We start from the raw sequence: 15,719 nt of genomic DNA on the forward strand, positions 1-15,719 counted from the left end.
CGGCACAGAGCGGGCAGTGATATCTTGGCGCAGAGTGGGTGATGACATCTCGCCATGGCAGCCCACAACGGGCAGTGACATCTCGCCACAGAGGCATAATCTCACCACGGGGGGGGCACAGAGCAGGATATCTCACCACGGGAGGCACAGAGCAGGATATCTCACCACGGGAGGCACAGAGCAGGATATCTCACCTCGGGGGGCACAGAGCAGGATATCTCACCACGGGAGGCACAGAGCAGGATATCTCACCACGGGGGGCACAGAGCAGGATATCTCACCACGGGAGGCACAGAGCAGGATATCTCACCTCGGGGGGCACAGAGCAGGATATCTCACCACGGGAGGCACAGAGCAGGATATCTCACCACGGGGGGCACAGAGCAGGATATCTCACCAGGGGAGGCACAGAGCAGGATATCTCACCACGGGGGGCACAGAGCAGGATATCTCACCACGGGGGGGCACAGAGCAGGATATCTCACCACGGGGGGGCACAGAGCAGGATATCTCACCAAGGGGGGCACAGAGCAGGATATCTCACCACGGGAGGCACAGAGCAGGATATCTCACCACGGGGGGCACAGAGCAGGATATCTCACCACGGGGGGCACAGAGCAGGATATCTCACCAGAGGGGGCACAGAGCAGGATCTCTCACCGCGGGAGGCACAGAGCAGGATATCTCACCACGGGAGGCACAGAGCAGGATATCTCACCACGGGAGGCACAGAGCAGGATATCTCACCACGGGAGGCACAGAGCAGGATATCTCACCACGGGGGGCACAGAGCAGGATATCTCACCACGGGGGGCACAGAGCAGGATATCTCACCACGGGAGGCACAGAGCAGGATATCTCACAACGGGGGGCACAGAGCAGGATATCTCACCACGGGAGGCACAGAGCAGGATATCTCACCACAGGGGGCACAGCAGGATATCTCACCACGGGGGGCACAGAGCACGATATCTCACCACGGGAGGCACAGAGCAGGATATCTCACCACGGGGGGCACAGAGCAGGATATCACACCACGGGAGGCACAGAGCAGGATATCTCACCACGGGGGGCACAGAGCAGGATATCTCACCGCGGGAGGCACAGAGCAGGATATCTCACCACGGGAGGCACAGAGCAGGATATCTCACCACGGGGGGCACAGAGCAGGATATCTCACCACGGGGGGCACAGAGCAGGATATCTCACCACGGGGGGCACAGAGCAGGATATCTCACCACGGGGGGCACAGAGCAGGATATCTCACCACGGGGGGGCACAGCAGGATATCTCACGACAGGGGGCACAGAGCAGGATATCTCACCACGGGAGGCACAGAGCAGGATATCTCACCACGGGGGGCACAGAGTGGCCGGTGACATTGGACTCCTAGTGTAATCGCTTGCTGTCCACATCAGGGCAGCAGCAGCATCAATATGATGGGGAATTTACCCGTTGGCAGGAGGATGGCGTGCGGGTACAGAATATCCGGCAGTCTCACCGCCTGCCTTGGGTTACAATGTATCTAAGCTGCAGACAATGCTCCTGAAGTTGGTTTTTTATTTAGCAGTTTCTTATTTGCAAAACTTTTTTACATTTCAGTAACAAACAGAAATATTCACATTAATAAAATTTGATGTGGAGCCGCGGTGGAGTGAGCACACCGAAAAGCAGCAGCAAAATGGGCCTCAAAGATGGCACCAAATGACTGTGGGCCCCTGATCTCAGGCTGCAGCCGGGTCACTCCACACGGGCCCCATTGTCCTCTGGGCACAGGCGCTGGCATCATAGCGGCCAGACGGCCAAAATCTACAGACTCCCATAAGTCACTGGTGATTATAAATGGCTGGAAATGAATTATCAACACGGTCATCAGCCGAGCCGGTCAGACCCCGCTGACGTGTCCTGGAGTTCCCTCATCATCTTCACCATCTTCATCACTATTTGTACTTTCACACCCGATGTCACCCATCACCCCATGCGCTCTGTGTGACTGTCACCCAGGGATCGAGGCTGCGCACAACCCACTATCCCCAACTGTGCTGTCCAGGGGAACCTGTCAGCGATCATCCTCCTGAGCCGTGTATAAGAAGCTGAATGACCCCTGATATCTGCACCCAATGTCTATTCCAGAGGAATCCACATTCTCCTCATATGTAAATGAGCTGTCAGGATCTATGGGTGGGGCATAGATCTCCCTGAGACTCCGCCTCAGCTGCACTCCTGACAGCTGCGCTCCTGATCTCCCTGCAGAGCGGTGATTACGGCTGACGCTGTACAGCAGAGCTGAGCTTGTCTCATTACCAACACATCTGCAGCTCACAGTGCGCTCAGCTCTGCTGTACTGCCCATCCCCCACTTGTCGCACTATGGACGACATATAGGAGGGTTGATCCTAAAGACATCTCTGCTTCCATCAGGGAACGAAGCGAATCCTGAGGCTTAACCCCTCGCTGGGTGTCCCTGATGCCTTGGTGAGACGTGATCGGAGATTACTTACATGAATTACAACCTCCATCATGCGACCGCTCTCTCCTGCGACTACGACATTAATGACTCCTATAAAGATCCTTATCGCGGCAGGAGACGACAAGGGGCAAAGTCCGCAGGTAGGTGCAGCTGCGTCACATTGTCACAGCCGCTGTTAACCCTGTAATGCCCCTGGTCCACGAGGATGTGTGATGGTTACATTTGGGGTGACGGCGTGGGCTGCTTTGGGGGTGCACACGGCGCGGATCGTGAGGCAGTACGCAGGCCGGCACTCGGAGGTGGGTTTTTCGTACAAGAGCTTTTCCTTTACTTTTAATTTTTCACTTCTGAAAATAGTGAATAAAAAATAATGCAACAATAAAAGTGACTTCTAGCGTCCGTCCGTCCGGCGGAGGCTGCGCAGAGAGCGGCGGCCGCTGCCCGCGCTTCCTGCTTGTATCCGTCCATTAATTATCTACTGGAGCATAATTAGCGGCTGACGTCAGCACTGAACTCTGCACCTATATAGAAGCGTCGCCGCGGCCTCCGGATCAGACCGTCCTCAGGACACCGCAGGCAGGAAACATGGCGGGAGCTGTAGTCCTTACCCTGCTGCTTCTGGTCGCCACAAGACAAGACGGTAAGGACAGAAATGACGTCTCGTCAGGGTCTTACGGGCACCGTGGAAAGAACTCACAAATTATCAGGGGTCTCCCAGGCGGCGGAGGGCAGAAGTGACCCTTTATCAGGAGTCTAGAGGCACTGGGGGCACATAATTCCCAGCTGGGGATTGGGGGATATTTCCATTCCTGCCGTGGGCCCCCCTCCTCGTACACCCCGCCGGAGGCACGGGTCATGTGGAGGTGCTGGTGACACTTGTACCATGGGTGACGTGGAGGCTCCTGGTCTCCGTCGTGCCTATAGAGCAGCATCTTACACGGCAGCCTGACGATAGCCGCAGATAAATAATACGACAAATGATGGATTCTAATAGCGGAAATTATTATTTTTTTTAGCAACTAGGAAAACGTCTGACGCAGCTTGGGATGTGACCGGAGCATATTATTAGTATCCCTTACATACAGAGCAGACAGCAGCGTGGCCCCAGGCAAAACTTCAGCAGGGCCCCCAGCCAGCGCCAGTGTTTAGTAGGATTGGGCAAAAGGACCTTCTGGGCCCCCATAGACTCCCAGGACCCAAGTGCCAGAGCCCCCACTATTGTAACATCCCGGAGAGCCAGAATACTACGACCCTCATCATGCTCTAACAGTAGCAGATAAATGATGATTGGTCTCCTAGAGCAGCAGATTTGCAGCTTCACATCCAATGCTCTAATCACATCCAGAGCTGCATTCACATTGCGCTGGCAGACATGCCCCTGACAGCTTTAGTATAATGCACTGCACTCCACTGTACATGGGATGACTGTACACCTGTCATCACTGCGCAGAGAAGCAGCTACCAGCAGGAGGCGCCAGTGAGGTGCGCGAGTGCAGCTTCTCTTATGGTAGATGACAGTTGTGAATGATCACACGCAGTGACGTCAATTCACATCTTTATGGCCGCTCTGCAATGTGCATGATCAAGTCATCATGATAAGACGAAGACATGACATACTCGACCGCTCGCCATTACCTTCCTCCGCACACTTGGCCCTTCACCGCCACCTTCCTCCGCACACTTGGCCCTTCACCGCCTCCTTCCTCCGCACACTTGGCCCTTCACCGCCGCCTTCCTCCGCACACTTGGCCCTTCACCGCCGCCGTCCTCCGCACACTTGGCCCTTCACCGCCACCTTCCTCCGCACACTTGGCCCTTCACCGCCGCCTTCCTCCGCACACTTGGCCCTTCACCGCCGCCTTCCTCCGCACACTTGGCCCTTCACTGTCGCCGTCCTCCGCACACTTGGCCCTTCACTGCCACCTTCCTCCGCACACTTGGCCCTTCACCGCCGCCGTCCTCCGCACACTTGGCCCTTCACCGCCGCCTTCCTCCGCACACTTGGCCCTTCACCGCCACCTTCCTCCGCACACTTGGCCCTTCACTGTCGCCATCCTCCGCACACTTGGCCCTTCACCGCCGCCTTCCTCCGCACACTTGGCCCTTCACTGTCGCCATCCTCCTCACACTTGGCCCTTCACCGCCGCCTTCCTCCGCACACTTGGCCCTTCACTGTCGCCGTCCTCCGCACACTTGGCCCTTCACTGCCACCTTCCTCCGCACACTTGGCCCTTCACCGCCGCCGTCCTCCGCACACTTGGCCCTTCACTGTCGCCATCCTCCGCACACTTGGCCCTTCACCGCCACCTTCCTCCGCACACTTGGCCCTTCACTGTCGCCATCCTCCGCACACTTGGCCCTTCACCGCTGCCGTCCTCCGCACACTTGGCCCTTCACTGCCGCCTTCCTCCGCACACTTGGCCCTTCACTGTCGCCGTCCTCCGCACACTTGGCCCTTCACTGCCACCTTCCTCCGCACACTTGGCCCTTCACTGCCGCCTTCCTCCGCACACTTGGCCCTTCACTGCCGCCTTCCTCCGCACACTTGGCCCTTCACTGCCGCCTTCCTCCGCACACTTGGCCCTTCACTGTCGCCGTCCTCCGCACACTTGGCCCTTCACTGCCGCCTTCCTCCGCACACTTGGCCCTTCACTGCCGCCTTCCTCCGCACACTTGGCCCTTCACTGCCGCCTTCCTCCGCACACTTGGCCCTTCACTGTCGCCGTCCTCCGCACACTTGGCCCTTCACTGCCGCCTTCCTCCGCACACTTGGCCCTTCACCGCCGCCGTCTTCCGCACACTTGGCCCTTCACTGTCGCCGTCCTCCGCACACTTGGCCCTTCACCGCCGCCTTCCTCCGCACACTTGGCCCTTCACCGCCGCCTTCCTCCGCACACTTGGCCCTTCACCGCCGCCTTCCTCCGCACACTTGGCCCTTCACTGCCGCCGTCCTCCGCACACTTGGCCCTTCACTGTCGCCGTCCTCCGCACACTTGGCCCTTCACTGCCGCCGTCCTCCGCACACTTGGCCCTTCACTACCACCTTCCTCCGCACAATTGGTCCATCGCTACCACCTTCCTCCGCACAGTTGACCCCTCGCTATCACTGTCCATCGCACACTCGGTCCCTCGCTACCACCATCCTCCGGACACCTGGCCCCTCACTACCACCGTCTACAGCACACTCGGCCACTTGTAAGAACATTCAGACGTCCTGCTGCCCGCTGAGCAGGGGCTGCATGCTGGTGGGACATCATCAACATTATCATTTTTATTAATGTCTTCCAACCACAGTGAGTGCCGCTACAACAACTACGCCAAACACGTCATCACCAGATAGGTTATCAACAAAAGCGCCAGCTACGGGACCACCAGATACAACCATAACCAAGGCGCCAGGTACGGGATCACCAGATACAACCATAACCAAGGCACCAGCTACGGGACCAACAGATACAACCATAACCAAGGCACCAGCTACGGGATCACCAGATACAACCATAACCAAGGCGCCAGCTACGGGATCACCAGATACAACCATAACCAAGGCACCAGCTACGGGACCAACAGATACAACCATAACCAAGGCGCCAGCTACGGGATCACCAGATACAACCATAACCAAGGCGCCAGCTACGGGATCACCAGATACAACCATAACCAAGGCGCCAGCTACGGGATCACCAGATACGACAATGACGGAACCGCCAGATACGGGATCACCACAAACAGTGCAGACAAACGACCCCAATGTCACCAGAACCCAGACAAACCCAGTGACCACCATGGCAGGTGGTCTCACCACAGCCAGTAAGTATGGCATCTCCCCCTCCCTTGTCATCAGTGCTGGTCGGCTTTACGCCACTTCCATTAGCGCCAGAGTTAACCTGGCGCTATTTTCTTACATTGCGCTAAACTGAAAAAAATTAACTGGAGTAGAAGTTGGTATTAATGAGCAATAGGAGCCTGTTCACACTGGCCATCAAACAAAACCCAGGACAGAAAGGAAACAAACATATCCCCTGCTGTAAGTAAATGAGTAAAAGCAATAATTCATATAAATAACATTGAGGACTTAGTAAACACCATTTCTGATATAAAAAAAAAAAAAACATAAAAGCCATCCCAGCGTCAAGGTGACTCAAATTCGGGATGTTCCGAACCTCTAATAATTGGGGCTGAGCAGCACCGGGTCCCAAACATGGACCCAGCAGTGATTAGCCGGAGATCACATTTATAAAGCCCCTCACTGCTGGGTCCATGTTCGGTACCCGGTGCTGCTCAGCCCTTGTTCACACAGGGCGTCACGATGGCGCAGAGTACGGTTCTAATACTAGAGACAGCATAGGACCATCCCGAATTTGGGTAGAATCTGTCTTGGGTTTTCTTACATTCTGCTGGCGCCTCTGTGGTAGAGCCCGTCATTGGCACCGTGCCATTCTTACCAGCCAAAATGGGGTCCCAGTGTACCCCATTACAGAACGATGGGTTATTATTTGCATTTCTAACACAGATGTGAACAGTGCTCTACAGAGCTGTGATTGTCCCGTGCAGCTTGCAAGATGCTTCTTGTCAGTGAATGGAACCATTCGTGATCTACAGACAATCCTCTCAGATGTTCCCATTCACTGGCTGCAAGCAGAGATATGGAAAGCCATCTTCCTGTGTGGGGTGGGATCTGTATACTCTCCAGCTGTGACATCACTTCACTTGTGTATACCCCTCTCTCCGCAGAGCCCGGGAACTGCACACCTGGTGCCTGTGTGAACGGCTCCACCTGCATCCAGCTCTACCAGCGGTACGAGTGTCGCTGCCCCCTCAACTACTACTACAGCCCAGAGGAGACCTGCAGCGGAGGTGAGGATGCAGCATGATGGGAGTTGTAGTTCCACATCAGCTGGAGAGCCACAAGTTCATGGGATTAGCAAGGAATGAAGTATATATACAGAATACATAGAGTGAGTGGCGCGCTGGGAAGCGCAGGGGTGTTGGGTGACCCCACAAGGGAGGAGCCGCTGATCTCCATCCCATACAGCTGCAACCAGTGCACAGCATACTGGGGTCTGTGGTAGAGGCAGACTCCCCTCCTGTATCATCAAACGTTCAGGCTGCTCCCCTAGCATCATGCTTTACACTGCAGCTCTGCTTATTCAGATTGGCTGCTTTGTATAAACAGAAGCTTAAACACATCCAAACATATTACCACCACATAGTGACCGAATAATGCCACATACAAGGAACAAATACTGTTTCACCATGACCAGACCACATATTACCACCACATAATGAACGAATAATACCACATACAGGGAACAAATACCACAACAGCATGATCAGACAACATAGTGACTGAATAATACCACATGCAGTGGACGTATACTGTTACACCATGACCAGATCACACATTACCACCACATAGTGACCAAATAATACCACATACAAAAAACAAATACCACCAAACATTGAACAGACCACATATCACCACCACATAGTGACCAAATAATACAGCATACAAGGGACAAATATCACCGCACCATGACCAGATCACATATTACCACCACATAGTGACCGAATAATACCACATACAAGAAACAAATACCACCACACCTTGAACAGACCACATATTACCACCAGATAGTGATCAATACTACAATAATGATCATTACTTAAAAAAACGCAATACTAAAATTACCACAATTGCCATTATACATAGGAGTTCTGTACATAGCATACACTGTATAGTGTAAGTGACAGTGATCACCAGTGACATTATACACAGGAGCTCTGTATATAGTGTCAGTGTACAGGTAATACAGTGATCACCAGTGACATTATACACAGGAGCTCTGTATATAATGTATAGTGTACAGGTAATACAGTGATCATTTGTGACATTATACACAGGAGCTCTGTATATACTGTCAGTGTACAAGTAATACAGTGATCACCAGTGACATTATACACAGGAGCTCTGCATATAATGTATAGTGTACAGGTAATACAGTGATCATTTGTGACATTATACACAGGAACTCTGTATATACTGTCAGTGTACAAGTAATACAGTGATCACCAGTGACATTATACACAGGAGCTCTGTATATAGTGTATAGTGTACAGGTAATACAGTGATCATTTGTGACATTATACACAGGAGCTCTGTATATACTGTCAGTGTACAAGTAATACAGTGATCACCAGTGACATTATACACAGGAGCTCTGTATATAATGTATAGTGTACAGGTAATACAGTGATCATTTGTGACATTATACACAGGAGCTCTGTATATACTGTCAGTGTACAAGTAATACAGTGATCACCAGTGACATTATACACAGGAGCTCTGTATATAGTGTATAGTGTACAGGTAATACAGTGATCATTTGTGACATTATACACAGGAGCTCTGTATATACTGTCAGTGTACAAGTAATACAGTGATCACCAGTGACATTATACACAGGAGCTCTGTATATAGTGTATAGTGTACAGGTAATACAGTGATCACGGGTGACATTATAGACAGGAGCTCTGTGTATAGTGTCAGTGTACAGATAATTCAGTGATCACCAGTGACATTATACACAGGAGCTCTGTATATAGTGTCAGTGTACAGGTAATACAGAGATCACCAGTGACATTATACACAGGAGCTCTGTATATAGCGTATAGTGTACAGGTAATACAGTGATCACCACTGACATTATACACAGGAGCTCTATATATAGTGTGTTATGATTGAGTCACCGTAGGAGGCAAAAACAGAAATGCTAGCTAAGTCCAGAAAACCAGAGAAGTTGGCAGCTATCGGATTGCAGACCCCTGAACCTATCAACACAACTAGCAGTAGCCGTGGGGGGTTCCTACGATGCCCTAGACCCCTCGATCACAGCCGGAGAATTAAATAGGCCTAAAGGGGAAATCTAAACTGCCCCAGAGCAGACCCCAAAGCAATAGGCAGCCCCCAACATATGACGGTGATGCAAGATAAAAACACTAACACAGACAGAAAGATAGACTGAGAAAAGACGGGGCCCAAGCTAACTAGATAGGAAAGGACAGGAAGGCTGCTGTCTGCAATCCGTGAAAAACCCTATGAAAATAAGAGCCAACAGACTGACAGTGAAAAAGGCCCAGAAGACGCTAGGCTTCAAAAAAGCTATGTCAGTACTCAGGAATATTCTGAAGACAGAGCTACAGGCAAAAGGAGATTCAGCTCACCCCAGCAGGGAATGGCAGAATACAGAAAAGCAAGAAAAACAAAAACAAAACACAAAAGCTAACAGGCAAAGCAGAAAATTTAGCTTTAGAGGAGCAGGAATCAGACTGGTGTCCTAGAAGTCCACAGAGAAATCACCCGCATGGCAGAAGGGCGTCGGTAGCCTTATATCCAGTCCGTGACTCCACTCAGCCAATCATCCTCATTAGGCTCAGGTGCCTGATAATCAGGCTCATTACCTTCCTTTACCAGAATAGGGAGTTCACCAGACCTCAGTGACGAAGGGGAAAATGAACTCACAACAATAGTGTATAGTGTGTAGTTAATACAGTGATCACCAGTGACATTATACACAGAAGCTCTGTATATAGTGTCAGGGTACAGGTAATACAGTGATCACCAGTGACATTATACACAGGAGCTCTGTATATAGTGTCAGTGTACAGGTAATACAGTGATCACCAGTGACATTATACACAGAAGCTCTGTATATAGTGTCAGTGTACAGGTAATACAGTGATCACCAGTGACATTATACACAGGAGCTCTGTATATAGTGTCAGTGTACAGGTAATACAGAGATCAGCAGTGACATTATACACAGGAGCTCTGTATACAGTGTCAGTATACAGGTAATACAGTGATCACCAGTGACATTATACACAGGAGCTCTGTATATAGTGTATAGTGTACAGGTAATACAGTGATCACCAGTGACATTATACACAGGAGCTATGTTTATAGTGTCAGTGTACAGGTAATACAGTGATCACCAGTGACATTATACACAGGAGCTCTGTATACAGTGTCAGTGTACAGGTAATACAGTGATCACCAGTGACATTATACACAGAAGCTCTGTATATAGTGTCAGTGTACAGGTAATACAGTGATCACCAGTGACATTATACACAGGAGCTCTGTATATAGTGTCAGTGTACAGGTAATACAGAGATCACCAGTGACATTATACACAGGAGCTCTGTATACAGTGTCAGTATACAGGTAATACAGTGATCACCAGTGACATTATACACAGGAGCTCTGTACGTAGTGTATAGTGTACAGGTAATACAGTGATCACCAGTGACATTATACACAGGAGCTATGTTTATAGTGTCAGTGTACAGGTAATACAGTGATCACCAGTGACATTATACACAGGAGCTCTGTATACAGTGTCAGTGTACAGGTAATACAGTGATCACCAGTGACATTATACACAGGAGCTCTGTATATAGTGTCAGTGTACAGTTAATACAGTGATCACCAGTGACATTATACACAGGAGCTCTGTATATTGTGTCAGTGTACAGGTAATACAGTGATCACCAGTGACATTATACACAGGAGCTCTGTATACAGTGTCAGTGTACAGGTAATACAGTGATCACCAGTGACATTATACACATGAGCTTTGTATACAGTGTCAGTGTACAGGTAATACAGAGATCACCAGTGACATTATACACAGGAGCTCTGTATATAGTGTCAGTGTACAGGTAATACAGAGATCACCAGTGACATTATACACAGGAGCTCTGTATATTGTGTCAGTGTACAGGTAATTCAGTGATCACCAGTGACATTATACACAGGAGCTCTGTATATAGTGTCAGTGTACAGGTAATACAGTGATCACCAGTGTCATTATACACAGGAGCTCTGCATATACTGTATTGTGTAGTGTACAGGTTATACACCTGGTTACATTATACACTATTACACCCAGACCCTTCTCTAAAGGTGACTCTCCTAGATTTACTCCCACCGGACATATGGCTGCAGACTATTACACCCAGAACGTGTATCCACACTGATCCTCATCTCTCTGAAAATTCAGATATTAACTATTGAAAACTGGGTAACGTGGGCTGCAAGGCTTGAACGTTGCGTGGCTGCCAAACTGTTGGGGCCTATAGCCCATGTGAACACTAGGGCAACCTGGCCCCGTCTGACCTAACTTCCCAACAAGCTTCACTCTTACTACCCGGCAGCCCCTCCTACAATTAACCCTCTAGACAACATCCTATAAAGACCCACTAGTATGCCCCCATCTAGTGGCCCGCAACAGAACTACACTTACCCGTATCTATAGGAATTATATACTAAAGTGCCCTCCTCTAATGCCCCCCAAAAAGGATGCACTGACTTGCCCTAACTGTACATGAACATTGGTCACATATTATACAACATTATATTAAAGGAACACAAGACAATAGAATACAGTTCTCTACAGAATGGTAACATTATATATATATATATATATATATATATATATATATATTACACACACACACTGTATATACTTGTGGCAATACCATAAAATATGAGCGATAATACATATTTCTATGTAGCAGTACCGCAGGCATTTATCATAGACATTATCAATTAGCAATATGTAAACATTAACAATCGAAGGGCAATCAGGTGAAGGGAGGCAAGAGGGACATTATATCTCACCCCCTTACAGGGGCAACACCCAGTAATGGGGGACGTGTAATGTGGGTGCCGCCCGGTAATGAAGACGTGTAAAGGGGACAGCGCTCAGTAATGGAGATGTGTGATGGGAGCAGTGCCCAGTAATGGGGGAGAGTGCCCAGTAATGGGGGACTTGTAATGGGGGACTTGTAATGGGGCAGTGTTCCTTACTTGTTCCTCTCCACGTCCCGGTGTGAACATGCGCCTACACGTGTGCAGTAACAGCCGATGTTCTTGTCACTCAGGTGAAAGCTTCTATGGTGAATTCACAATCTCAGGACAAAACTTTAATCCGAACCCAGAAAGTCCGGAATACACCAAAATCTACACCGACGTGATGTCACAGGTAAGAGCCGCAGTGTGTACGGCGCCAATCCACAATGGCGTCATGTCAGTGATGTCACCTCCAGGGGGTGGCCTGACAATCTGCGCCATATACAGCTATATACAGCCTGGTTGTCAGCAGTCATATTCGTCTGATTGTGACGTCTTCTGCTTTCTCTCCAGTGCAAGAAAGTGTTGTCAGATCTCCACCTTCGCGCCACAATCGTACTGGAGATGAGGTGAGAGCTGGAGGATGATGAGGAGACGGTGCGAATGATGGGAGTGATGGAGGATGATCAGGAAAAGGTGCGAATGATGGGAGAGATGGAGGATGATGAGGAGACGGTGGGAATGATGGGAGTGATGAAGGATGAGGAGGAGACGGTGCAAATGATGGGAGTGATGGAGGATGAGGAGGAGACGGTGCAAATGATGGGAGTGATGGAGGATGATGAGGAGACGGTGAGAATGATGGGAGTGATGGAGGATGATGAGGAGATGGTGAGAATGATGGGAGTGATGGAGGATGATGAGGAGACGGTGAGAATGATGGGAGTGATGGAGGATGATGAGGAGACGGTGCGAATGATGGGAGTGATGGAGGATGATGAGGAGACGGTGCGAATGATGGGAGTGATGGAGGATGATGAGGAGACGGTGCGAATGATGGGAGTGATGGAGGATGATCAGGAAAAGGTGCGAAAGATGGGAGTGATGGAGGATGATGAGGAGACGGTGGGAATGATGGGAGTGATGGAGGATGATGAGGAGACGGTGCGAATGATGGGAGTGATGGAGGATGATGAGGAGACGGTGCGAATGATGGGAGAGATGGAGGATGATGAGGAGACGGTGCGAATGATGGGAGTGATGGAGGATGATGAGGAGACGGTGCGAATGATGGGAGTGATGGAGGATGATGAGGAGACGGTACGAATGATGGGAGTGATGGAGGATGATGAGGAGACGGTGCGAATGATGGGAGTGATGGAGGATGATCAGGAAAAGGTGCGAATGATGGGAGTGATGGAGGATGATGAGGAGACGGTGCGAATGATGGGAGTGATGGAGGATGATCAGGAAAAGGTGCGAATGATGGGAGTGATGGAGGATGATGAGGAGACGGTGCGAATGATGGGAGTGATGGAGGATGATCAGGAAAAGGTGCGAATGATGGGAGTGATGGAGGATGATGAGGAGACGGTGCGAATGATGGGAGTGATGGAGGATGATCAGGAAAAGGTGCGAATGATGGGAGTGATGGACGATGATCAGGAAAAGGTGCGAATGATGGGAGTGATGGAGGATGATGAGGAGACGGTGCGAATGATGGGAGTGATGGAGGATGATTAGGAGACGGTGCGAATGATGGGAGTGATGGAGGATGATGAGGAGACGGTGCGAATGATGGGAGTGATGGAGGATGATCAGGAAAAGGTGCGAATGATGGGAGTGATGGAGGATGATGAGGAGACGGTGCGAATGATGGGAGTGATGGAGGATGATTAGGAGACGGTGCGAATGATGGGAGTGATGGAGGATGATGAGGAGACGGTGCGAATGATGGGAGAGATGGAGGATGATGAGGAGACGGTGTGAATGATGGGAGTGATGGAGGATGATGAGGAGACGGTACGAATGATGGGAGTGATGGAGGATGATGAGGAGACGGTGCGAATGATGGGAGTGATGGAGGATGATCAGGAAAAGGTGCGAATGATGGGAGTGATGGAGGATGATGAGGAGACGGTGCGAATGATGGGAGTGATGGAGGATGATCAGGAAAAGGTGCGAATGATGGGAGTGATGGAGGATGATGAGGAGACGGTGCGAATGATGGGAGTGATGGAGGATGACCAGGAAAAGGTGCGAATGATGGGAGTGATGGAGGATGATGAGGAGACGGTGCGAATGATGGGAGTGATGGAGGATGATTAGGAGACGGTGGGAATGATGGGAGTGATGGAGGATGATGAGGAGACGGTGCGAATGATGGGAGTGATGGAGGATGATCAGGAAAAGGTGCGAATGATGGGAGTGATGGAGGATGATGAGGAGACGGTGCGAATGATGGGAGTGATGGAGGATGATTAGGAGACGGTGCGAATGATGGGAGTGATGGAGGATGATGAGGAGACGGTGCGAATGATGGGAGTGATGGAGGATGATGAGGATACGGTGCGAATGATGGGAGTGATGGAGGATGATGAGGATACGGTGCGAATGATGGGAGTGATGGAGGATGATGAGTGCAGTGAGATCAGGACATATTTGCTTCTCTCCATCTTATCTCAGTGCCTTATTTTTGGTTAAGTAATTTCTTTCCAAATGATTTATATGTGTGAAGAGGTGCGATATCTCGGGTCCCACCCGGCCAGACACAGCTAGCTCTCTGCGGTCTCTGACACCCTAGCTGCCCATCTTCGGTCTCTGACATCCCAATTGCCCCAGTGCGGTCTCTGACACCCTAGTTGCCTCTCTGCGGTCTCTGACACCCTAGTTGCCCCTCTGCAGTCTCTGACACCCTAGTTGCCCCTCTGCAGTCTCTGACACCCTAGTTGCCCCTCTGCAGTCTCTGACACCCTAGTTGCCCCTCTGCAGTCTCTGACATCCTAGTTGCCCCTCTGCAGTCTCTGACACCCTAGTTGCCTCTCTGCGGTCTCTGACACCCGCCATCATCACGTTTATCTGTACTTCTTTCAGGGCAGTTTCTTCTAAATCTCAGGCCAGAAGTGACCGGACCGGATCCGTCATCGCCAAAGTCATTAACGTGTTTGCGAAGGGCGCGGTGACTGCGGACAAAGTGCACAAGGCGCTAGAGACCCCCAGCGAAGCCTTCACCTATACCAGTAAGCGCCTGTATACAGTGCAGCATCCTGACCTAGCACTGCCAGCCGAGTACCAGTACAATCATCGCCAATGCTCCAGTCACATCCAGAGCTGCAATCACAATTATCTTGGCATCATAAACAATGAAGTCAGTGGACACGGTCCTCAAATCGAGGAACATATCACTGGTGAAGAGACATGGCTCGTACATAATTCGGTCTTCTCTGTAGTAACATACGGACGATAAAGAAACAAGAAGAATCGACGCCTTGGAAATGTGAAGGACGTTATCAATACCATGGATGGTGTATTGCAGCGGGATTGGTGCAGTGTGACAGACAGGCAGTGACCCAGAAACGTTCAAAACAAAGTCTCTTTTAATGATCAGTGTACT

At 50.5% G+C, this 15,719-nt stretch overlaps 1 protein-coding gene across 1 annotated transcript in view; it reads left to right on the top strand.

Moving 5' to 3' along the window:
• The first annotated feature begins 2,958 nt into the window (after positions 1-2,958).
• Positions 2,959-15,719, top strand: part of MUC13 (mucin 13, cell surface associated) — a 46,762-nt gene continuing 34,001 nt past the window's right edge. The window contains exons 1-6 of the mRNA XM_073551930.1: positions 2,959-3,109; positions 5,764-6,279; positions 7,204-7,326; positions 12,418-12,518; positions 12,680-12,735; positions 15,200-15,345. Coding sequence (XP_073408031.1) covers positions 3,055-3,109; positions 5,764-6,279; positions 7,204-7,326; positions 12,418-12,518; positions 12,680-12,735; positions 15,200-15,345 — 997 coding nt within the window. The 5' untranslated portion in view covers positions 2,959-3,054. The remainder of the gene's footprint in view (positions 3,110-5,763; positions 6,280-7,203; positions 7,327-12,417; positions 12,519-12,679; positions 12,736-15,199; positions 15,346-15,719) is intronic.

This window comes from Dendrobates tinctorius, unplaced genomic scaffold (genome assembly GCF_039654945.1).
Source record: "Dendrobates tinctorius isolate UK_male_01 unplaced genomic scaffold, ASM3965494v1 ptg000182l, whole genome shotgun sequence".
Lineage (NCBI taxonomy): Eukaryota > Metazoa > Chordata > Amphibia > Anura > Dendrobatidae > Dendrobates > Dendrobates tinctorius.